Raw genomic sequence first — 25380 nt, forward strand, 5'->3', positions numbered from 1 at the left:
CCACTTTTGTGGGTCCTCATTTGCCAACCCCTTCTCTTTCCCAAACAAAACTGCCTGTGACTGTGACTGTGACCCAACCATGGTCCAAACCAAGACTCCCAACTCACTCTCAAAGACACACACTCTCTCTCTCTGACTCCTTCTTCTATCTCTCACCAAATCATTCTTTCAATTTCAAAGATCAAAAACACACGCACACTTTTATCCAGCAAAACCAACATACGTTCTACAATCTTTTACTTAAAAACAAATAAATGTTTTTATTTGTTTGGTTTTTTTTTTTATTTTTTTTATTTGTTTTTATAATTTTTACATTCAATAGTTATAATAGGGGGTGTGAATTTAAACTTTAGACGTTTTTATCGAAAATACGAAAGAATATTAGTTGAGCTATAATGCTTTTTAAGTACAATATTTTTTTGATAAGACCTAGGCTGGGTTTGGATAGCACTGAAAAGGGAAAAAATGCGTGTTTGCGTTTTTCCTGTAGGTCTAGTACACTGTTCACGGGACTCATAAATACAGATTTCAGCAATTTTTTCTTTAAACTTGGGTCCTACGACGCAATTCACACATTTAAAAATTATTTTACTATAATATTTTTAATTTTTAATTTTCAATAATAAACGATACCAAAACATAACCAAAATATCTAATACCATTGGCAAATATAATTTCATTCAACCAACTAATCGGCACATATGTTGTATATATAAAAAGTAATATGGAGGGTAAGCCCACCATTATTATTATATATAAATGCTATGGTCTTTGATTGAAGGGCAATTAATATACAATATTATTACTATTCACCACATCTTATGGCATAGAATTATAATAGATGATCCATCATGAGGTCCAGAACATTGAATAATTGTATACTATGAAATATGAAATGGATTTTATCTTCTAAAATTTTATAATGCTTTCTCACCTAATATATTCGTTTTTATTTGGGTGCATACGATAAAGATTTTGGTCATAGATCTCTTATGTTGACAGTACTACAATGTTTGTAATATCATACTATACTCGTTGTTTAAAAATTAAAATAGGAACTTTCTTATCAAAAAATAAAAAAAAAATAGGAACTTTTGACTAGTGTCCAAGTCCTGTGACTCCCACATTTTGGCATTTATTACTTCCAGGCTATCCCCTGCGATGGTGTGAATGCATGAATGTTGTTGTGTCCATCTACATCACAAAATGTGTATTAAGGGACCATTAACCAAAATGTCATTATTTATTTTTAGAAAAATTGAAACGACGGTTGGGTTCGGTAGGAGTTGGTCAAGGATAAAATAAACCTTCATGTCAATTTCAAAGCATATACTCCGACTCATACAAGATTTTCTCGAGTTAAATGCCTTTTAGATTTCATTCTCAAAAAAAAAGAAAAGAAAAAAAAGATGCCTTTCACATTTCAAAATCTTATCCATAAAATGCATCAATTTTTTTTTGGCAATAACTAAGTCTTCTCTAGTCAACATGAGAAAGAAGTTGTAATTTGTATGCAATTATTGTTACATATAATACCATCCTGAGGATTTAATTAAAACATTTTTTATAAAATATATTTTTAAACTTTACATTCTTTAAATACACTTATCTGTCCAAAAAAAAACTTTAGATACACTATTTTTGTTAACTTTTCAATTAAAAAAAATTATAGCAATAAGCTAATTCAAATATACACTAATATAGGCTAAAACCCAATAGTATCGTAAAGTCATCAATATCTACAAGAGCGTGGAGGATAAAACAGTAGTAATTATTTACTGTATCAAAAGATTCAAAATCAATAAAAACTTATTAACTCAATTACAAAATTGATTGAAATTCTTATCAATTAAAAAAAATAATGAAAATTAATATGTATAAATATTACTCCTATAATATTATGACTAAAAAACCTCTCAAAAAGAAAATATTATGACTAAAGAAGAAAGAAATGAAGGAAACAAAAACAATGAAAGTAGTGATGTGATGTAAACGACTGATGCAAAACTAGTGGTGGAAGCCCACATTAGTAAAATCCGAATCTCATTGTTACACAAACACATTAATCTCTACTAACTTCGAGGCCACAAGAGTGACCACTTTTGTGGGTCCTCATTTGCCAACCCCTTCTCTTTCCCAAACAAAACTGCTTGTGACTGTGACTGTGACCCAACCATGGTCCAAACCAAGACTCCCAACTCACTCTCAAAGACACACACTCTCTCTCTCTGACTCCTTCTTCTATCTCTCACCAAATCATTCTTTCAATTTCAAAGATCAAAAACACACGCACACTTTTATCCAGCAAAACCAACATACGTTCTACAATCTTTTACTTAAAAACAAATAAAGAAAGAATCAATTCCGTTTTCATTTAAAAAAAAAATATTGTTAGTGACTCTGTATTATTAGTTGGCTTTACCATTTTCCTTGTTACTTTATATCTGTAGCACAGAGTGGCTTTTCTTTGCTCTCTTTCTTTTTTCACCATTTCTATGGTTATCAACCCTCAGTTTAGCTAGCTTTTTTTCACACCCATCATGGAGATTAAGCCTCTCCTATTATCTTTCTTCTTCTTCATTCTTCTTCTTTTGGATGCCTCCAAAGCTCAGATGCCAGGTACTCTCTCTCTCTCACTCTCTATAACTTTCTCTTATGTATATTTTCTAACCAAAAAAAATCTTTTTTTTTTAATGGGTTTGAATTACTCTGATCTTTTTTATTGCACTGTACATGAATCTAATCTTGCTTCAACTGTCAATTTGATATACGTCTTTTTAAAAAAAAAAAAATTATAAAGTAATATTTTTTAAGAGAAAATTTCACTTGGGTGTGACTGTGACTAATGGCAATGAACAATTGGAAGGGAAAGTTACAATCTTTACAGCCCTACTCCAAGGAACTAACAACAAAACGAAAAAAAAATGATGAACTGGGAAATTTTAGAGCAAAGAAAAACACTAAAACAGTGACTTTTCGTCGTTTTGACTGTTGTGGTGGATATAATAAATGATGGAAAATAAGGAATTTAAACCATAATAAGTCTTAATTGAAAGTTAAACACTTTAAACCCTGTGCTTAATCAAGCCCCTCAAAAGTCAAGAACGTTTCAACTGTACTGTAGTAATTGCATTAATATTGTTTCCTTAATAACCTACAACAACCTAAAACTTTGACCTTTTTAGGTAGTCTTGTAAGATTTGAATTGCATTAATATATCACATCTTTTATTAATTTTTTTGTCAATTAAGTTGATATGAATAATCTACATGCTTATAAGTGGGTTATGAATTGAATTTATGAGTCACTTTTTTGGAATGTTGTGTGAAGTTTGAATGTTTGATCAATCCGGTTTGGGTGGTTGAATATGTCCAAATCCTGTAAATTATCAAGTAAATCAATAAGTTAAGATCCTAATCCATTTCCGTTGAACTTTAGAATAATTTGCAATGCGCATATTATTAGAATAATTTCCGTTAACTTTGTATGCCACTGTTACAAGGGATGAGTTTTTTTGCTATACGAGATTTATTTCAAGACAACATTGATGCCGCTCCTATTTCTGTTCTTTTAATGCATCTTTGTTGATAATTGCATAAGGTTGTCCCAATTAGGTGATTTTTATACTCACTGAATTGGCTTTTAGATTTTGCCTGTCATGAGATAATTACATTTGTTAGAGAATAATAGTTCCTCATAGAGTTTTCCTTGTAAAAATTGCATGTAGGAGTTTGGAATCACTTTTCTTCTACATTAATGCTTCTAACTGATTTTGTCTTTTGACTCAGGTTTTGTCAGTTTTGACTGTGGAGGCAAAGAAAATTTCACAGATGAAATTGGTCTCGAGTGGACTCCTGACATTAAACTGATTTATGGAGAAACAGCTGGTATATCTGTTGCAAATGAGACACGCAGGCAATACCAGACCCTGAGACACTTCCCTGCAGATTCCAGGAAGTACTGTTACACACTTAATGTCATAAGTAGGTCTAGGTACCTTCTGAGAGCAACATTCTTGTATGGTAACTTTGACAACAACAATGTTTATCCGAAATTTGACATTTCCCTTGGGGCGACTTACTGGTCTACAATAGTCATTTCGGATGCTAGTACTATAGAGGTCCGAGAGCTAATATTCCTGGCTTTAAGTCCTACTATCAGTGTGTGCTTATCCAATGCTACAACTGGGCAGCCATTTATATCTACTCTTGAGCTCCGACAATTTAATGGTTCAATTTACTACACAGATTTTGAGGAGCTGTATTACCTCAGTGTCTCTGCAAGGATAAACTTTGGTGCAGATAGCGAAGCTCCAGTTAGGTATGCTTAGAATATTTGGTTAGAAGTGCCTAACAGCCTGCTATTTTGAATACATGGTTATCTGAACACATTTTAAAATAAATAATATAGACGAAACAGTATGAGAAGAAAACATTAAGTTACTAAAGCTATTGTCATGCACATAGATGCCTAACACCCTATTAAGGGAATTTTGAGGTAGGAGAGGGTTAGTAGCTACACATTTATTATTTGAAGTTTTTTTACCATATTATGAGATCTGATGACTGTATCTTTGTTATTCTAGGTATCCTGATGACCCCTTTGATAGAATATGGGAGTCAGACTCTTTGAAGAAAGCAAATTACCTTGTTGATGTTGCTGCTGGAACTGAAAAGGTGTCAACCCGAAAGCCAATTTATGTAAACAGTAAAGAGGTACCACCTCAAAAAGTGATGCAGACAGCTGTAGAAGGCACAAATGGGTCATTAACTTACCGGTTAAATTTGGATGGTTTTCCTGGTTTTGGATGGGCAGTCACCTACTTTGCAGAAATTGAAGATTTGGATCCAGATGAGACTAGAAAATTTAGACTAGTCCTTCCAGGCTATACTGATTTAAGCAAGGCTGTAGTCAATATTGAAGAGAATGCTCAGGGAAAATATCGTCTTTATGAGCCTGGATATACCAACTTATCCCTTCCCTTTGTATTATCTTTTAGATTTGGAAAAACATCTGATTCTAAAAGGGGGCCTCTTTTGAATGCTATGGAGATAAATAAGTATCTGGAGAAAAATGCTGGTTCTTTAGATGGTAAGTATAACAATGGTTCCTTGAGTATACATAGTATGGTTTTTTTTTGCTTTTGAGCATTGCTCTTTACCATGAACTTCCATGAGTTGCAGGAGCGTCTATTGCAAAAATAGTTTCATATTACTCATCATCTGGTTGGGCACAAGAAGGTGGTGACCCATGTCTACCAGTTCCATGGTCATGGGTGCAGTGTAACTCGGATCCACAACCAAAAATTGTTAAAATGTAAACTTTTAGGCCTTTTTGAGGTTTTATCTCATCAATACATAATCAGTTTTGCTTTGCTTAAAGTTAGTCCCATACATAGATGAATACAGATGTCACTGATCTAACCTCAATTACTTTCTGTCCCTGGTGCTTGGCAGTACATTGTCTGGAAAGAACTTGACAGGGAATATCCCTTCAGACTTTGCAAAGTTGACTGGTTTAGTTGAGTTGTAAGTTTGGTACCACATTTCCCTTTTTCTGGAGGGTGATAATTGGCTTCCATGATTAGTTCCACTAGTATTGATGACCCTTGAAGCATCATAATCCATGTCTTTTGGTTGCAGGTCGCTTGATAATAATTCATTGAGTGGTCCAATACCTGATTTTACTGGATGCGTAGACTTGAAAATCATGTAATCTATCATGAATTTTTCTCTTTATCACAGGGGTTTTAATAAAAAATTTAGCTAACCAGTCTTTACCATGTATAGTCATCTCGAGAACAATCAGTTGACGGGTGAGCTGCCTTCCTCTTTGACGAACCTACCAAATTTGAGGGAATTGTAAGTTATCACGATTTCTATATTGGTTTATTTAATGCCTTCCAATTTCAAAGATTCTTTACCTTAAGTTGATGCATTTGAAATTATATATGTTATGATAGATCATAAGATATACTCCATATTTGTATTCATTCTCATTTATTTTAAGTAAGTGTTGTCATTCTGTTTGAGCTGAAGATCTTATATACTTGATGCATCTGGTGGTTGCAGGTATGTGCAAAACAATATGTTGTCAGGAACTATGCCATCGGGTCTTCTCAATAAAAACTTGATTTTGAAGTGAGTGTGACTTTTTGCAATTAAAATTGGGATTCCATAAATTGTGACATGTTAAGAAAGGAGAATATTATTGACATGCGCACATATTAAAAAAAATTTAATCTTAAAATGTATGACCGCATTGCTTTGGAAACGTTAGCATGTAATTTTTTAACTAAGTTCTCTTGAAAATGAAAATGGTCTTTGGAACATGAAAATGATATAGTTTAAACCAAACAAGGTCACAATTGCAGTCAAATGGGTTTTGTTAACATGGTTTTAGACTGAGAGGTCAAGATTTGTTTAGATTTTTTAGCACGACTTTGCTTATGGATGGCCACATAAGTAATTTTGGAAGTAATAAGGAATTAGATGTCATTTTAAGCTAGTTTTGTCTAAGAGGGATACCCATTTGTTGAACTACTTTTAACTTTTCCTCCTCTTTAAAAGTTTGTTGTTTTGGAGAAGATATCATTGCTTTCAACCAAATGGATAATGATAGGACTCAATTTTTGTATATTTCTTCTTAGCTGAAGATAACGTTGTCCCTATGCTTCTAACTGTGGAAACTAAATTGACTTTGAAGCCACTGCCTCATAGTTCTGTGTTTAGATAAAAACATAGCTATATTCAATTTATGTATTTTACTCCACAGCATGGTTTGGATTTGTTTTTGCATGCCAAAATGTTGACTTGAGATCATATTTTCAGATTCAATATGAATGGTGATATCTACATCCTGGCTCCTCCAATGCCTTTTTGTTCATCTTGTTATTCATTGGCCTCTTTGCTATCCCCCTTTTTTTTTTGGGGGGGGGGGGGTGGTGGGGTGGGGTGGTCTTTGTATGTGTCCGTCTTTGGTGATGCAGGATGGATAGAAAATAGAGATAAGATGAAAAGAAAGAGAAAACGTGACAAATCTTCCCTACCTAGAATTTACTTGAAAACCTTAGGCTTCAGAACCTAAGGGTGCTTGGAATGGCCAACAAGAAGAAAAACATTCTCTAATCAGAAAATTCATATTCAAATTGGACAGCCTCAAACTCTTCTTGGAGCCTCTTTTTAGTAGGCTTCATGGATTACATTAAGCCACAATTACATCCCATAAAATCCTCAACAACATTAAAGATCAAATTCTAAATTCAAATTCAAAAATAAAACCTAATATCTCAAAGAAAATCTAAAATAATTGATTTTAAAATAGTTTTGGTGCTCCTTGCATCATACTCCCCTGGTTGGAGAAAACTTGATCTCAAGTTTTGAAGTGCTTGAGGATAAGAATGCTTATACTTGAGAATTTCAAAAACCTCTGAAGTACATCCAACTTCACTTAGAACAGAGCAGCCTTTTGTTCCACCATATTAAATGTGTCCAGAATAATACAAACAATCGGTGGAGTAAATGATACAACTTTATCTTGCTCTATAGTAAACACCATCATACCAAACTTTCCACTTCCTCCATTACGTACATCCTCTAAAATTTCTCTCTCTAGCTGAATTTTTGCCACATCAATAGTGACTCTCCAACAACTTGAATCAGGTCTACTGCATATGGTTTTGGCTGTATTAAGTGTACATTTATTGGAGCTTGTATTTCTTTTTTGGCACAAAATTTTGGCGCCTCAACACTATTGTCCCTCATGTGTGAAGCTTTACCCTCTAGATTATTGGGTAGTTTTTGGGTGGAAGCCTTTATTTTGTCAAGTCAGGCGTTATTCCTTGCAATTTTGTGAGTTAGGTCCTGGATGGCCTTCAGTATGTCTTCCAATGATATTGGGTGGACATAGGGCTAGAAACTGTATGAACACTCATCTCATCTTTTTCAAATTGTGCCACATAGCCAGTAAGGCTATTCTACTCACTCAAATAGTCAAATTGTTTCTTTGGTCTACAAAGTAAGCTTGATAGGATTTAGGCAAGCATTTCTTTTGATATGATTAGAGAACATATATTTTGCATAGTTTTTCTTCATTTCTTCCCAATCGGTTCTTGGGGGGGGGGGGGGGTTTGTTCCTTTGAAGGCAAAGGTTTTCAATATTGTGCCAATAGTCCATAGCTGAACATATCAGTTTCATCTTGGCAAACTGAACCTTTTTTGCATTTGACAAACCTACTTGTTTAAAAAATGATCCATCTCATGTAACCACTTAGTGAAGATCCGTGGGTCTTGTCAACCATCAAATATTGGTGCTTTTAATAATACTGGTTCATTAAATAATTACTACAAAAATTTTAGTTGGGCTAATAAACTAAAACATTTGGAGATCAAATACAAAGTGCAACAGAGGGTACCCAATAGACTGTGGCGAGTCTGCTCGAGTAGTGGTGGTACCACCTTTCCAGTGAAGCTTGGAGGAAGGTCACAACAGGTGATGGAAGCTGTGATGGTCTGCAGTGATGTGACAGGTGCTCAGCTGGCGACTATGAGTTGCAGTAGTGGTTGTTTGGTGTTTCCTGGCGTAATTGGTGGGTTGCCAATACACAGAGTCAATAGCGTGGTTCTTTGATGGGGACTAAACTGGCCTCTGGTTCTTGGGTGGTGAAGGAAGAGTGGATTTGGGTTGTGGGTTTGAGTGGAAGATCTCGATTGGGTTTTCTGTGGGATTTTGAGTTCCGGTGTACCTATATGGTCAACTGTTGTGGGTGAGTGTTGTGAAGGAGGTTTTGGCTAAGAGTCTTGTAGTGATGGGGTTTTCAGGGATGGTGGTGGGGTTTTCCTGCATTGGTTTAGTAATTGCAACTGGATGAGGGAGACCTTTCGGCAAAGGCCACACTAGGCTATGGGTTGGAATTGAGGGATTCTAGGTGTGGAGTTGTAGTTGAGTGGACTTTGGGTGGTTGATATGAGTGACATAATTCTTTAAGATTGAGAAGTTTGGATGGATGGAGGATGGGCTCTAAAACTGATTTATGACTCTGTTCTGTTAATTGGATTAAGGTTACTCTCTGATACCAAATTTGATGCAAGACAGGGTAAGAAAAAATACAGTTAAAGGAAAAGAAAGAGAAAATAGTAGAAATCTTAAACTTCACCGCCTAGAATTTGTGTGAAAACCTTACACTTCACCACCAAAGGGTACTTGGATTAACCACCAAGCAAGAACAACGTTCTTTAATAAGAAAATTCCTATTCAAATTGTTTTGTCTCAAACTATTCCTAGAGCCTTTTTTAATAGGCTACAGGGATTACATTAACCAACAATAACATCCCATAAAATCCTCAATAACATTAAAGGCCAAATTCAAAAATAAAATAAAACTAGTCCAAAATTCGAATATAAAGTCTGGTATCTCAAAGGAAATTTAAAGTAAAATTTTTTGAAATAATTTTGGTGTTCCTTGCATGTGCTTGTCAATCCAACCAAGGGATGCCCATGAGGGCTGCCTTGGCCTCGGCTGCATGCCCTGGCCTTGGCCGCATGCCCATGGGGGCTGCCTTGGCCTTGGCTTCTGCTTGCCCTCAAATTTGGATTGATTTCCAAAAGGAGGTTATTTGCCCCATGGAGGCAGGCATTGGGCATGCTAGGGAGCCCAAGGGCATGCCCGCATGCACGCCACGCTGCATCGCTCACATCGTCCTGCACTTCGGCAAAATTGGCCGAATGGGGAGCCCGTAGGCCAATGCTAGGAGCACGTAGATGCCAAGGTACGCTGTGAGGTGCGTGCTGCCCACCACGATTGCAGCAACGATGTCTCCACGGGCATAACTACAGCTCGGGCTTGGGCTGCCGCAATCCGCATTGGTCCACACCTCGAGTCGATTGGTGGACCAGCTGTCGCCGTTCCACACCCGGCCTAGGAGGTTGAGGATATAAGATTTGGACCAAGAAGTAGGCAAAAATTAAAGGTGGATTGATGATTAGATCAGCGAAGGCATGAAAAGTGGAAATAAATCTTGGTAGGAGAGTGATAGTTGTGATAAGAGCACCCTTAAGGTATCGTAAAATGCATTTGATAGCATGAAAATGAGTTGTAGCCGAAGCATGCAAGGTAGACTTGGTTGACCAAGTCGCACCAGTTAGGGTTGGAGAGTGTCAAATATTACAAGGTACCAACATTGTTTTTGTAGAGTAGGATTAGGGAAGAGAAAACCATTGGATAAAGCTGTTTTTTGTCCAGAAACAATTGGAGTGGTACAAGGATATTAGAGCATATTTATTTTGTGCCAAAGAAAGGTCATGAGAGGAATGAGATGCCTAAATTCCTAGGAAGAAGTGAATATCTCCTAATTAGACCTAGTGAATTTAGTGCCAAGAGATGCTGACAAAGTTGGTGAGCATAGAATGATTGGCTCCTATAAGGATGATATCATCAGCATAGAGAAGGAGAATAAGGGAGCTATTGAAGGGTGTAAGACAAACATGGAACTATGCAAGACTGATGAAACCATATCGGATCAAAAGGAAATAAAATGGTCAAACCAAGCTTGGGAGGCTTGACACATACCAATGATACCATAGATAGCCTTAAGTCAACAAACATGTGTAAGATGACTAGCATGAACAAAACTAAGAGCTTGTTGCATGTAAACTTCTTCATTAAGGACATTATGAAGGAAAGTATTAGTAACGCCAAGTTGATGAATGGGCTAGTGGATGGTAATGGTGATAGAGAGGATGGTATGAATGAAGTGGGCTTAACAATAGTACTATCTGTATTAGAAAAATCAACATTGGGGTGTTGATACAAACCTTTTGCCACAACTTGTATTTTACATTGTTCAATAGTGCCATCACTATCACTAAGGGAGAGTTTGAGGTGTCAGTTGTAGAGGTATCAATGGTGGGGAGGTGAAATGTAGAAGGTTGAGATGAAGGTTTTGTAGAGCATGATGAGGTGGTAGCAATAGAAGAGGGAAGAGTGGTGGTAGAGCAGATGGGTGGAGGTGAAATGGTAAAAGAAATGATGGAAGGATGTGGTGGTGAAGAGGTAGGGGGTAGACATCTTAATTATCATTGAAAAGCACATGGTGAGGGATATAATCACAACCTATTTGAGAATCAAGACACTGATAGCCTTTGTGGATGGTGTTATACCTGAGAAAGGCTCAAGCCAAGGATTTGGAGCTAAGTTTGTCTTTTCTGTATTGACTCAAACATGGAAAACAATCAGTTAAATACTTGAAGGATAGAGAAATCTAGGGAAAATGCAAAAAGAAATTCAGCAAGAGAGAGGTGGTTAAGTACTTTGTTCGGAAGGTGATGAGGCAGGCAGTGGGAAAGGCTCCAAGCTAGTATTTCGTTGGCATTTGTTCTTATGGGAGATCAAGGAACCATCCAATTCAACCCACGTTCTCAATCTGACTAAAATTGAAGGTTCGTGTATCACATGTGAGTTTGGAAACAGGGAGCAAATTTTGTTTGATGTGAGGAACAACTAAAACTTCTTGAAGAGATAATGAAGATTTGGGGGTGGATAAAAGAACCTTCCGTTATGACCGGAATGAATAATGGGCAAACATGTACCATCTCCAACAAAATCTTGATTATTGCCACTGGATAGTTGCACATGTTGAAGAAGAGTGGGATCATAGGTCACATAAGAGGAGGCACCTGAATTTGAAACCCATTGAGTTGGTTGAGGTCGTGGTGACTGTGTAACATGGAGACCAGTAAAGGTTTTGATGAAGGTTTCTGTTGCGACTGGCTGCATAATGATAATGACACTTGTCTACGGTGGGTCATGGTGTGACGTATTTGGCATTTGATAGAGATGCACAATGGATTCAATGCATGGTCTATAGGGAAAGGTCACACATTTTGTAGATTTGGTTACTTGTGCAAAAATGGTATTTGGAGTGAGAATATGAAATGGTTGTTGGGGACTTGAGGGTCGACCACTATTGTTGAGGCTTGTTCCAAAATTTTTGTGTGGAGAAAGGTCCTGAAGTATAGAGTACCGTAGCATCTCCCAATGGGAGTGGAGCATGGGTTGTGTGAGAGTAGTTTAAACACTGTTCATGGGTCAGCAAGTGAGATCATATTTTTAATGAAGATGATGGTTTCAAATTGGTTTTCAATAGTAGTGATGAATGGATCAAACTGTGGACCCAATCCATTCAAGGTGTATGTAACAAGATCAATATCTTTGATCTTTTCACCAATGGGAGTGGAGCATGGGTTGTGTGAGAGTAGTTTAAACATTGTTCATGGGTCAGCAAGCGAGCTCATATTTTTAATGAAGGTGATGGGTTCAAATCGGTTTTCAATCGCTGTGATAAATGGATCAAATTGTGGACCCAATCCATTCAAGATGTATGTAACAAGATCAATATCTTTGATCTTTTCACCAATGGTAGTGAGCGAGTCTACACGAGATTTTGTATGTTGCAGGTAGTTGGTGGTGGTGGTGCGGTCCCCTTATTTGTGTTTAGGAGTTCTTGCTGCAAGGAGATTTTCTTGCCAAGGATTGATGTTGATACAAATCGGCAAGAAAATCCCAAACAGCTTTTGACGATGACTATCCAAGAATTTGTGTAGCTAATCCAATGGATAAGGTGGCACCAATTCCACCAAAGCAACTATTGAAAAAATGATCAAGGTTTTGCCCTTGCAAGTATTCTGGATTTGGTTACTCAGTGTTATCGGCTGATTATATGGTAGTGGGTGGTGGTGGATGACTTCCATCAACAAATTCAAGGAGATTTATGTTTATAAGAATGGATTTGATTTGATCGGACTGGATTATATAATTGTTACTGTTGAGTTTCAGGGACTCAGATATGGCTATGTTGTGTAAGGGTAGATTCATGGTGTTTAATGTAGAGGAAGCTGCCATTGGTGATTGATGTGGAATTGAAGTTATTTTATAGAAGCTTGATAGATGATCATAAAGACTCTGATACCATGAATAAATTGAAGAGTGGTGTTTTGTTTGGTGAAATACTTGATGCCTAATGATGTGCATTCAGCTCATATAAGTGTTGATCTCATGATATGCCTAATTACATTAACGGGTCTCACCTAACCTTGTGGTACATACAAATAAAGGTGATAAATTACTAATTTTCCCAAAAGCTTAAGCTTTTAGAAATTTGTGAATTTAATCATTTAAATAATTCTATTCTAACACTCTTCATGTGTGGGCGTAGACTCTCCCTAAATAAGTGGAGCCCAACATGTGAGATTTTACTTTTTAAATGGGAGGTAGAGTGGAGATAAGATTTAAACTCAAGACCACCTACTTTGATACCAGGATAAACTGCCACTTGTCTCAAAAGCTTAAATTGTTAGAAAAAAAGGTAGATTTAATAATTTAACCTGTTAGAACAAAGATTTAAATTAAATCCCTTAAAACATTAGCTTTGACTTTTTCTTTATTGGTTTGAATGGTGCCCTTGTTTGGAGAGTTCATCCTTTGATTGTAGGTTTCTGTTATTAATGTGTTTATAGATTTAGTTCTTTTTTGTTTTATAAATTAATGTGTTGTATCATATGCATATATGTGTGTATTTTACTTTGATTCTAGCTCTACCATTGATTTGAACCCTTGCATTCTACTTTGATTCTCCTCAGCTACTCTGGGAACATAAATCTTCGAAAAGGGAGTAAAAGTGGGAGCCACATGAATATAATTATTGGGTCATCAGTTGGGGCTGGTGTTCTATTAATAGCTACTATTGCCTCATGCCTATTTATGAGCAAAGGGAAGAAAAGGTATTTTGAGCAAGGTATGAAACTTGAGAAATCTTCACATTTATCTTGTTTTTATAAAAAATTACTGTTGGTTCAACAAACTTATTTTGATTTTGTTATAGACCAACTTGACCATTCCCCGCCTGTTCAAAGACTGGTATCTTCCAAGAGCAAAGCGCACACAGAAGCTGCGTGTTGCTTCACTTTCTCTGAAATTGAAGATTCTACAAGAAAATTTGAAAAGAAGATTGGTTCTGGAGGATTCGGAGTTGTATATTATGGGAAAATGAAAGATGAAAAAGAAATTGCAGTCAAAGTTCTAACCAGTAATTCCTTCCAGGGAAAGCGAGAATTTTCAAACGAGGTAAGTTATCATACTGTTTGAACCTCTTTCTATATTCTGATATTGTAGTCACATTATCTTGACCTATTTATAAACTGGTGATGGTTCCTTTATTACTTTTTTTATGTCAAATTTGAAATATAAACTAGTGGCATGGGACTGTTGCAAATTTGGCCATTGAACTGGAAATAAACTAAGTGGAAAGAAGGGAAAGCCCTGTCCCATTCTTTTTTCTACAGAATTTTGTACCCTCTCCAGAATTTATACCAACTTTGTCACTTGTAATTTTATCTAAATCACCTTGCTTTTGCTTCTTTTTCTTGGCAAATTCTCTTTTGACAAATTTGGTGAAACAGGGAGATTTGAAACTTCAATATCTTCCATTATAGTCTTTCTTGAAGTTAAAAGTGTCGATTAATGAAATTGTTTCTCTATTCTTAATAAGTCCTGTTGCATTTGGTGGGATTATATGTGCTAGACACTAAAAGCTAGTTCTTACGATTTTCAAATTCTTGAATTCGATCTAGGTGACTCTTCTTTCAAGGATACATCACAGGAACCTGGTACAGTTTCTTGGCTATTGCCAGGAAGGAGAGAGATGCATGCTTGTTTATGAGTTCATGCATAATGGAACTCTCAAGGAACATCTTTATGGTAAGCTCACATGTTTCTAAATGAAGCAATATTATTTTGAAAGCTCAACCATGCATAATATTTCAAGGCCCATTAACAGGTCACAAAAGTATTAATTGGTTCAAGCGACTTCAAATTGCCGAGGATGCTGCAAAAGGTTTTTAAGCTAACTTATACTGCTGACAGAAACCTCTCCTCTATAAGCGTGTTGAAATTGATTCATGTATTTTCATGCTTGTTTAGGGATTGAATACCTTCACACAGGCTGTGTTCCAGCCATTATTCATAGGGACTTGAAAAGCAGCAATATTCTTCTTGACAAACACATGAGAGCAAAGGTTTCAGATTTTGGTCTTTCAAAACTTGCAGTAGATGGAGCCTCTCATGTCTCAAGCATAGTTCGGGGCACCGTAGGTTATCTGGATCCTGAGTAAGGCTTTTCTCTGTCTTGCTTAAAATACGGTGTTCTTCTCGTGATCAAGTAAAGCATCATTTCTGTTGCTTTAAACACATGTTGCTTCTGTTGTTGACTTGTCATTTAAGTATGATAGGTTGCCTTTATTTGCTTTTTGGTGAAATTTTCTATTTCTTTTTGCTTGCTACAAGTAGGCCAGGGATGGGGGGTTGGGTTTGAATCTAGAAGTGCCACTGAGCCACAAGTGGGGGTGGGGTTCAAATCCAATAGTGCTACTAAGACACAAGGCTCTTGGCTGGTGAAACTTCCTATTGATTACTCATTTGTGTGACCTTTGACAAGAGTCCATACTTATAAACAGACAAACAAACGAATAGAGATAGGTTGTCACTGTGGACAAAGTTGTGGTCTCTTAAGGATTCATAAACATGCGCTGCTGCAGGTGTAGCTGTTTGGGGCCATTATCACTCCTTGTTGTATTTCTTTCTTTTCTTTTCCTTTTTGAACTAATTTGTCAATACAAATATTGTCTTAAACCAAAATATGTAGCAATCCCTGTAACAAACCCTTCTTGTTTGAGAGGGTTGGCTTCACCTGTTGTATCATACACTTTCTTAGATCAATCGGCTACCATAGTGTATTAGATCATATCGAGATGATTTTCTTTTTCTTTCTTTGGGTGTTTCTCATGATATGCAGGCAGGGGCAGAGGGAGGGGGGGCAGCTGCCCCCGCTGACCTTCTCAAAAATTCTCCCACTGACCTTCTCAAAAATTCTCTATGTATTAGTAGTAAATTATTAATAAACATATTAAAAGGTTATTTGCCCCTCCTGAATGAAACAACTTTTTAGTTTTTACCATATATGTATAGCTAACTTGTCAACAAGAAGACAATTTTACATTCACAAAGCACTGAAGCATCACTTTTATTAAATAATGGGTCCCACCTACTAGTACATTGGTTTTGCACACAACTTCCCTGAATAGGACTGGGAAAAAAAAATATAGCGATACCAAACTGTAGCGCCTCACCAGTCCGCCTCTTATTTACAATTTTTTTCTCTTGTAATCAACCATTTTCAGTCTCAACCTAAGTTTTTGCTGATCTTAAAAAAAAAAAAAAAAAAAAAACCCTGAGTTTTTGCTATAAATTCAAATGTCTACACAACATTTTAAAAGCGGTCATGGCATTGAGGAACATATACAACTTCATAGTAATATGTCCAGGTCAAATTCTAAACAAGCTCGTATCGAAGTAGATTTTGCAATTGAGTAAATTTAATTAGAAATGAAAAAAATGAATAAAATGAATTGAAGTAAAATTTTTATATTAGAGTATGTATGACAAAGACTTTGGCATATAGTCATTTATTTATTTTGTTATTAGTATCGATTAATATTTCTTAGATTAATTTTACCTTCAATCTTGTCTTTTAATCTTGCCCCTCCTGACTTGAAATCTTGGCTCCGCCACTGTATGCAGGTATTATATCTCCCAGCAGTTGACGGACAAGAGTGATGTCTATAGTTTTGGTGTCATTCTTCTTGAGCTGATATCTGGTCATGAAGCAATATCTAATGAAAGCTTTGGTGTTAATTGCCGTAACATAGTCCAGTGGGTAAGTGTGGTTTTTTTGGTGAGGCTGGCATTGGTACATATAATAGAATTAATTTCATCGCTAACTAATCATTTTTTATTGAGCAAGTAGTTGTCGCTTTTATAGATGCATTTTACTTTTCAACATGCAAATCTTATTTCAGGTTTCTCTTCTCAGATTTTTTTTTTCTTGTTTCTGGGAAAGTTTAAATCATTGATATAATTAAACTATCTGGTTGGTGAAAAGCATGGATCATTCATACAAATTGTTTAATGAAGTGAAATGATTCACTACTCTCCTTTTATTACATTAATTAACTAATGATTGTTTCACAGGCAAAGTTGCATATTGAGAGTGGGGACATTCAAGGAATCATCGATCCCTCACTACACGAAGAATTTGACATCCAATCAATATGGAAGATAGCAGAGAAAGCTCTGATGTGTGTCCAACCTCACGGACATATGAGACCGTCAATTTCAGAAGTTCTTAAGGAGATTCAAGATGCAATCACAATAGAAAGGGAAGCAGCAGTGGCTACAAGAGAGGGAAATTCAGATGTGTCAAGGACTTCTATTCATTCTTCCTTGAATCAGGGTTCCATGGATTTGGGTGGTACTGACAATTGCCTATCATTTGATGAATCCATTGCACGGCCTGCTGCACGATAGTTCTCCTCCTTTATGTACAAACACAAAATGGCTTCTCTTTCTGGTGGGAAAAAAATTCTGATTCTGTTACAGCATGCTCACAATTTTCTTCCCCAACAACACCACCCCCCCCCCCCAAAAAAAAAAAAAGAAAAAAGAAGAAAAAAAATCCCATTGATGTGAATTTGTAAGTTTTGAACTTGAGATCACATTCCTTATTGCTGTAGACTCTAGAGTGGTTTTTCGAGTGTGAATATCTTAGTTCTGGTAAAAGGTCCTATTTTTCAGTGATAAGTCTATCAATATCCAAATATGCAACATGAGTAATGAGCCATGAATTCTCTGGTTTAGTTATTGAATGCAGTTGGCTAACATAGACACCACATTTCACAACCGTCAAAATCACCCTATTTGTGTAAATTAGTGTTAAAGCGTGAAATGGTCATTTCACATGCTTTGAAAATTCTGTATTTTTTTTAATTGAAAATTCTGTAATTGATTTATGACTACAATTCATATCATAATGGCCCACGGAATTTGAGGGAAAAATGATATTTTTCTAACGATAAAATCAAGGTTGTAAACAAGGTCATATAAAAAGAAAATTAGTCAGTGAATGTTCTTACAATAGATATGCATGCGTGGGACTAAATTAGTTAACTTTGATTGGGCCTGAAAGGATTAATTAAAATTAACAGTCATCTAAAGGCTTGATTCTCATTGGTTCAGATGTAAAACAATTATAGACATGCAAACATATGATAATCTTTAGAGATAATGGAGTTTCTTGAATTATTAAAACAATTACTTATAATAATCTCAATAATAATACATTATTATCTTGAATTCTTGATAATGTTAAAAGTTAATTTTAATTTTGATTTTCGTTGAAAAATATTAGAAAATTAGAATAATGTTGGATAAAATTGGAATATCAAGAAATATAAGTTAAAAAGGGCTTGGTCCGCACTTTGACCAAGACCGAAGTGCCAATCCCAGCTCCTTGAGTGCTGTTTGGCATCTAGGGTCATAAATTTTGTGATCTCTTAAATTATATTTTGATTTTCGATTTTTTCAAACGTTTTTGGAGAAAGAGATAATAGCTAATCTTTGAAATGCACGACCTTTAAGACTTAAAAATTGTAAGAATTAGGGTAATCACCTGTAAGATCTTATATTTGCCTTTTACTCGTTGTAACTACGCTTTTATAGCTCGAATGGTTGTTGTTTATGGTGGTGCTTGCTACTAGAGCAAGTCACATAATATCTACAGCCTAAGAACTATGGGAGAGAACCAAAGAACTGAGAGAATGGTAGAGAGGAAAAAGATGTTCTATTTGCCACGAGTTACACAAATGAGGGAGGTTACACGATTTTATAACCCACTCTAATGTAACCTATGTTACACGAGAGTTTTTTTTTTTTTTTTTTTTTTTTTTTTTACAAGATAAAATTTCTACTCTAGTCTAATTTAAGTGTATATGTGTATGAAACTCTCTCCTAGAGACTTGAACCCTAACCCTTATCCCCCACACNTAATCGCATCGAGGAATTCAATTCAAAACAGTAACAGCAAAAAAAGACGGAAAAAGAACCATGAAATGAATAATATATTAATAATAATATATAAATATAAATATAAATAAACGAAACGAAACTTACCTACCTACCCACACACACACACACAGCCAAAAAAAAAAAAAAAAAAAGAGAATAAAAGGAAAAAGAAAACCTCACTCCTCAAAGAAGAAAAAAAAAAAAAAAAACGGACGGTGCTGATAAACCTCACTCTCTCATCTGAGTCGTCTCCTCTATCCTCTCTTCTCCAGCGTCCGATCCTCCATTTCCCAACTCCATCCAGAGCCTCTCCCTCTCTCGCGCCCATTTTTCTTTAATAAGGTAAACAATTCCAACTCTCTCTCTTTCTCTCTCTTTCTTTCACACAAATACACACAGAGAGACTCTCACTCACTCACTCACACAAACCAAACCACCACGAGTCCCTTTCTCTGTCTCTGATTTTTTTTTTTTTGTTTGACGATGTCGTTTTGTGATGGACTAGTAGTGCTTCTTCTAGGGTTGCGATGGCGGAAGTTCCGACGAGTCCGAACGGAGGAGGCAGCTACGACGAGAGCGGCGATCAGAGCCCGCGCGCCAACGTTCGCGAGCAGGACCGGTTTCTTCCGATCGCGAACATTAGCCGGATCATGAAGAAGGCTCTCCCCGCCAATGGAAAGATCGCCAAGGACGCCAAGGAAACAGTCCAAGAATGCGTCTCTGAGTTCATCAGCTTCATCACCAGCGAGTAATCACGCATAGATCGCACTCTTTGTTCTTAGTATTTTTTTTTTTTTGTGTGTTTGATTAATTGGAGGTTGAATAACGTGTAGGGCTAGCGATAAGTGCCAGAGAGAGAAGAGGAAGACTATTAATGGAGATGATTTGCTTTGGGCTATGGCTACTCTAGGGTTTGAAGACTACATCGATCCACTCAAGATTTACCTCGCCAGATACAGAGAGGTCAAAATTTGGGCTTTTTAACAATGAAAATGAATTTATTGTCCTTAATTACCTTTTTAATCTTTTCTGATAATGAGCTTTTGTTGTGTAAGTTTTGACTGACCGAGTGTTCTTTACTTCCTTGTTATCTGGTTTTTTTTTCTTGGTGCTGATGTAGATGGAGGTATGTTAAATTTATCTTCTTCTTTTTTGATTTTTTAATTTTTATTGATGCGGCTGGTTATTAGAATTTCCCATTTTTTTGATGTGTTTGGGTTTATTGTTTTCGTTATAAGAGTGTTTGGATTTTGAATATTGGGGTTTTGCAAATTATGGGATTTGATAGGGTGACACCAAGGGATCAGCAAAGGGTGGAGAATCATCTGCTAAGAAAGATGTTCAGCCAAGTCCAAATGCTCAGGTGATGATTTGTGGCTTTGTATGTGCTTAATTTTTATGTGTGAAATTTTCTTAGCATCTTATGGTGGCTACCTTTGGTGATGGTCCAGATTGCTCATCAAGGTTCTTTCTCACAAGGTGTTAATTACGCAACTTCTCAAGTAATCTCTCTCTCTCTCTCTCTCTCTCTCTCTCTCTCTCTCTCACATTACATACAATATAGGCACATGTCATTGATACTAAACTAAATACTTCCGGTGGATCGTTTTCATGATTAATTAGTATGATGGGGGTGTAGGGTAAGGTCCTGTGAGTGGAACTTACCAAATATATATATATATATATATAAAGAAAACCTCACTCCTTAAAGAAGGGAAAAAAAAAAAAAAAAAAAAACGGATGGTGTTGATAAACCTCATTCTCTCATCTGAGTCGTCTCCTCTCTCCTCTCTTCTCCAGCGTCCGATCCTCCATTTCCCAGCTCCATCCAAAGCCTCTCCCTCTCTCACACCCATTTTTCTTCAATAAGGTAAACAATTCCAACTCTCTCTCTTTCACACAAATACACACAGAGAGACTCTCTCTCACTCACTCACTCACTCACACACACAAACCAAACCACAATGAGTCCCCTTCTCTCTCTGAATTTTTTTTTTTTTTTTTTTTGCTTGACGATGTCGTTTTGTGATGGACTAGTGCTTCTTCTTCTAGGGTTGCAGTGGCGGAAGTTCTGTCGAGTCCGAACGAAGGAGGCAGCTACGATGAGAGCGGAACTTACGCAACTTCTCAAGTAATCTCTCTCTGTCTCTCTTTCTCTCCCACTCATTACATACAATATAGGCACATGTCATTGATACTAAACTAAATACTTCTGTTGGATCATTTTCATAATTAATTAGTATGATGGGGGTGTAGGGTAAGGTCCTGTGAATGGAACTTAGAACAGTGCAGGACTTATAAAAATGGAATACTAGCATTGCTCGTTGTTGTTAGAAATGTGTGGTTAGTTGATTAAACTCACTATTTCCTAATAGTTTAAGTTTTTGGAACAATCGGTAATTTAACATGGTATCAGAGCAGAAGATCTTGAGTTCGACCCCTGTTTTCACTCTACCTCCTATTTAAAATGTTAAAAATCCCACATGTTAGGCCTCACCCACTAAAAAGTAGTTTGAGCCTACACATGAGAGGGAGTGTTAGAATTATGGTTAAGTGACTAAATTCACCATTTCCTAATAACTTAAACTTTTGGGAGAATTGGTAATTTAACAGTTGTAAACTTTGTTAGGTTATGATATAACTTTGTTTTGATTTCCCTTAAGTTGTCATTTTACACCTAGAACCGAAAAGGGCCTTTGTTGCACTGGAACTTCCCATTTCTCATCCATTCTAGCTCTAGTAGGGTTTATTTGGAGGTTAATTTTGTTAGTTAACTTTGATCCTAATAGGCATGCTTAAAAGAAATATGGTGTATGGAAAGGCATGATTATTGCGAACATTCTCAAACAAAATTGGTTTGCAGTTGAAATTTTTTTAAGAACGTCTCATTTTCATCAATCTAGCATTTAAAAATTAAAGGGATTAATCTTGAGCTTAGTTCCAACAATCAAGTTTGGTGACTGTATTGGTAGGCGTCCATGCTTATCTTTTGGTTTTGGGCAAGAATGAATCAGTAATCTTTTGCGTTGTTAGGTCTGAATGACTCCAAGTAATGATCAACTCTATTGTAGGCTAACATCTACGTATTAAACAATACTTAAAGCCATGTTTGTTTTTGGGTAGTTTAAGTGTAATTTATATTTTTTCAAGCTATCAACTATGAAGTCAAGTTTAATTTATTCCAATGCTTGGATTATTTTTTATGTATTGTGCTGTCATATCATGTATTAGCAAAGATATGCTAATAACATGTCGTTGAAAGTTATTTTTGTATATCATGGAAGACTATTAGTCTTTTAAATATTGTTCGATATGGCAGATCTTATTGAAAGTCCTGAAAAAGTCATCTAAAGGTACTACGGGGTTTCCTTTTGTCATCAACTTCCACGAGCATTTTATGCTTTAAATCCAAACTTATCATGACTGTTTGGAAAAGTATTTCAAACCTAAGCCAGTTTATAAATGTAAGTTTTTTGGATGTCAAAAGAAAAAAAAAATGTATTTTTTTTTTTTTTGGGTTGAGAAATCACGCTTAAATGTGGAGTTTTGATGGGATCCGGAGCAATAGTGTTGGTATGATCAAACCCAAGAGAGAAAGGATGTAAACGTTATGCTTTCATTCTTAGATCACAATCTAGTGTGATGTTAAATTGTTAACTAAGTAATTCAATAAATAATTTTAACCTTCTCGAAAAGGAAAAAAAAAAAAAAACTAATTTTCAAAATATATTATAACTAAAATTACCAAACGAATATCTCAACTTACGCTCTGTTTGTTTCGCTAGAAAACCTTTTGCAAAGATATTTTTTCACATTTTTCAGTGTTTGGTAGTACAAAAAAAACCTGGTAAATGGAAAACTATCTTTGGTCAACGGAAAACTCTAATAAAAATAAGGCTTATTTTCGATAGGTTGTTTTCCAAATTTTTTTTTTGGAAAACAATCTCTCTCTCACGTGTTCCATCTCCTATAAATATTATCTTCGTCTATGGCCGTGGGAAACATAATTTTTTGGCGCTTTCTCTCTCTCATGGTAAGTTTTCTCACTTCCCTTTGCTTTTTCGCTCCTCACACCCTCATTGTCACTAACTCTTGTCTCTCCTCTTCCTATAGATCTCTCTCTAACTATCTCTCTTCTCTCTTTTCTCCATGTTTCTCTTCCCCTCTATGACACAATTCTCTAATTAGATTTTTTTTTTCCTTTCACTGGTCAGTCAATAGCTCCGACTTGCAAAGGAGAATAAATTTGCAGTGGTAATTATTTCATTCCTCTCTACCAAAATCCCAATTCTTTGCTTCGAATTTCAAGCTCGATTTTTTTCTTTCTCTAAGAAATTTTCCGTTTGATGGATTCTAGGTAGAAGTTACTTCTTTTTCGTACATAAAGTGCAAAAAAATAAAAAGAAGAAGAAGAAGAAGAAAGAATGAATAAAGTAAAAGATGAAAATTTTAAACATAGTACCTATATTACTCTAAATTGCTTTTACATGGGACAATCTTTACCGTGGACTAATAATATTGTTATATAATGAATGATAATTGTTTAGGAAAATTGCATTTGTTGGCAAATACTTTTTTTTTGCTGGCAGGTACTATACAATGATGATATATTATATAGAACATTATCTAAATACATAATTTAGAGTAATATTGAAGACTTGTGGTCGACCATAGTAGACAATTAGTATACCAACAAAAAGAGTGGACAATTAAAAGTTATTGTTATTTATACTTATTGAAAATGTATTACCCTGTCAAATATATATATATATATAGACAAATGGTTGATATGTGTGTGTGTGTGTGTGTATGTATATTACTGTCTATATATATGAGCAAGATGAGTGGTAGTGATCATGAAAATTTAACAACTAATTAATTTTGATTGTATCTATTGTCAAAATTTTTGTATGAAAACCAAATTCATTCTTGGTTTTTCATTTATAAAGATTGAATTAGTTTTTTTTTTTTTTTTTTTTTTTTTTTTTTATTGCTTTTGTAAGGTTTCACATCATTAAAAAAAAAAAAAAAAAAGTAATATAAAAAATATATTTAAAAAAGAAAGAAAGTAATATGGAAGCATTTTAGGACTTTCTTGTGCTGCCACTTTAGCCTTTGAAACCAATTAGAATTTGCCTTTATATTAGACTAAAGCAACCCAACACTAAACAAACACTAATTAATTTATGTTTAGTCTTCTCTAAACATTCTAATTAAATTATATCTGTTTTTTCATCAATATCTCTGGTTTAGCTTTTATTTATTAATCAAATATATACATGCAAATATTTTCCCAAACTTTCCCATGCATCGCATGGTTTGGTGACTGTTGGGATTAATGAGGAAGCAATATATCTGGTCTGTCATTAACCGTCCCCCTATGAATATTCCCCATATTAGTTGGTTCTAAGACTTACATACTGGTCTCTTGTAATGTTTGTAGTCTCAGGCACAACATCTGATGATTCCTATGCAAGGCTCAGATTAGATTTCTGCTCGATCTTTACTAATTCCACCATTTGGCGTCCTGCTTGAGGAGATCTTGTTCAGTGCCCACAACAAATATTTATTCTTATGTGAACACTGACATTTTAGGGTCTTTTGGGCATTCTTGTCCAATCCATATGTATTCTAGGTATGGTTTGTATATTTAGGGGTGTCTTTCAATTAAAATATTTATTTTAAGAAAACTTTGAAAATCTTGGGTCCTGTGATTTATTAACTGGGTGTTTTGGCAATATGTTATGGAGCTGATTATGAAACTGTTTTTTTGTTTGGTTTTTTTTGCCATATAAAATTTCTGATGATGTAAGGAAGAATGCTCACCCCGAGAATTTTATGAATTTTCTAATGCATTGATGTAAACGAAAGGATAAGGGTTTCCTGTGTTTTTTTAATCTCTATCAAACAGTAGTTAGGCAAAGTGTTTAGTACACTGAGGTCAACTGGTTGCAGTTTTGGTTTCCTGCATCTCTTTGAGCTCTTAGGTTAAAAGAGCAAAGGTTGTCATGAGTGCAAACTCACTACTAGTCACAAACTATCCCTTTTTTCACTGGGAAAGAAAACTTAATAATTTTCTTTATTCTTTGCTCTTGTTACTGGGTTTCAACAAGGTGTTGTTTCTGGTTTTGACAAGGTGAGAGAGTTCTTGAGTAGCAAGAATGCTTCTCTGTTTACTTCTTTCTTGGAAGAGCTCTGTTTTCAAGTTCAAGGTAGGAAGGAATCTTTTCGACACAGTTGTCTTCTTTATAATATTAGTTTTAATTACTATGGGTAACCTTCATGTGATGTGATTCTAGATAGAGGGTAATTTAGTAAAGGAAAATGTGGGGAGTAAAATGCTGCATTTTTCCACGTCAATGGGTTACTTTATTTTCGTGGCTTAAGTTCTGCGTCAATTGCATATGCTTTTGCGTGTCTGACTCGGT

The 25380-nt window shown here is 35.6% G+C and overlaps 2 protein-coding genes across 4 annotated transcripts; both read left to right on the forward strand.

The window, feature by feature from the left end:
- Positions 1–2162: 2162 nt before the first annotated feature.
- LOC112011056 (probable LRR receptor-like serine/threonine-protein kinase At1g67720) lies at positions 2163–17645 on the forward strand. Its single transcript, XM_065761058.1, has 15 exons — positions 2163–2619; positions 3789–4320; positions 4586–5091; positions 5184–5316; positions 5457–5528; positions 5643–5711; positions 5790–5861; positions 6072–6140; positions 13636–13790; positions 13878–14119; positions 14626–14752; positions 14832–14888; positions 14975–15161; positions 16631–16766; positions 17081–17645. The coding sequence occupies exons 1-15, from the start codon at positions 2541–2543 to the stop codon at positions 17414–17416; spliced, it is 2772 nt and encodes a 923-aa protein (XP_065617130.1). The 5' UTR covers positions 2163–2540; the 3' UTR covers positions 17417–17645.
- A 1496-nt stretch (positions 17646–19141) lies between these two features.
- Positions 19142–24714, forward strand: LOC112028336 (nuclear transcription factor Y subunit B-10). Of its 3 annotated transcripts, XM_024061010.2 has the most exons (7): positions 19142–19294; positions 19461–19700; positions 19786–19915; positions 20073–20078; positions 20241–20315; positions 20404–20454; positions 24396–24714. In XM_024061010.2, exons 2-7 carry the CDS (start codon positions 19480–19482, stop codon positions 24438–24440), a joined length of 528 nt encoding a protein of 175 aa, XP_023916778.1. In that variant the 5' UTR covers positions 19142–19294; positions 19461–19479; the 3' UTR covers positions 24441–24714. The 3 variants fall into 3 exon arrangements, with proteins under 3 accessions (XP_023916778.1, XP_023916779.2, XP_023916782.2); XM_024061011.2 differs by lacking the exons at positions 20073–20078; positions 20241–20315; positions 20404–20454; positions 24396–24714 and having other exon boundaries at positions 19458–19700; positions 19786–19951; XM_024061014.2 differs by lacking the exons at positions 20073–20078; positions 20241–20315; positions 20404–20454; positions 24396–24714 and having other exon boundaries at positions 19473–19700; positions 19786–19951.
- The last annotated feature ends 666 nt before the right edge of the window (positions 24715–25380 follow it).

The sequence above is a fragment of the Quercus suber genome, unplaced genomic scaffold (genome assembly GCF_002906115.3).
Source record: "Quercus suber isolate HL8 unplaced genomic scaffold, Cork oak 2.0 scaffold_394, whole genome shotgun sequence".
In the NCBI taxonomy this organism is placed as follows: domain Eukaryota; kingdom Viridiplantae; phylum Streptophyta; class Magnoliopsida; order Fagales; family Fagaceae; genus Quercus; species Quercus suber.

What these genes read in the sequence shown, in the direction of transcription:
- LOC112028336 (XM_024061010.2), top strand. Translation starts at nt 19,480, where the DNA reads ATGGCGGAAGTTCCGACGAGTCCGAACGGAGGAGGCAGCTACGACGAG. An exon ending in AGCCAAGTCCAAATGCTCAG is followed by an intron (nt 20,316 to 20,403) that starts GTGATGATTTGT and finishes GTGATGGTCCAG; the next exon opens with ATTGCTCATCAAGGTTCTTT. An exon ending in TTAATTACGCAACTTCTCAA is followed by an intron (nt 20,455 to 24,395) that starts GTAATCTCTCTC and finishes TAATGTTTGTAG; the next exon opens with TCTCAGGCACAACATCTGAT.
- LOC112011056 (XM_065761058.1), top strand. Translation starts at nt 2,541, where the DNA reads ATGGAGATTAAGCCTCTCCTATTATCTTTCTTCTTCTTCATTCTTCTT. An exon ending in TGCGTAGACTTGAAAATCAT is followed by an intron (nt 5,712 to 5,789) that starts GTAATCTATCAT and finishes TACCATGTATAG; the next exon opens with TCATCTCGAGAACAATCAGT. An exon ending in TCTCAAGGAACATCTTTATG is followed by an intron (nt 14,753 to 14,831) that starts GTAAGCTCACAT and finishes GCCCATTAACAG; the next exon opens with GTCACAAAAGTATTAATTGG.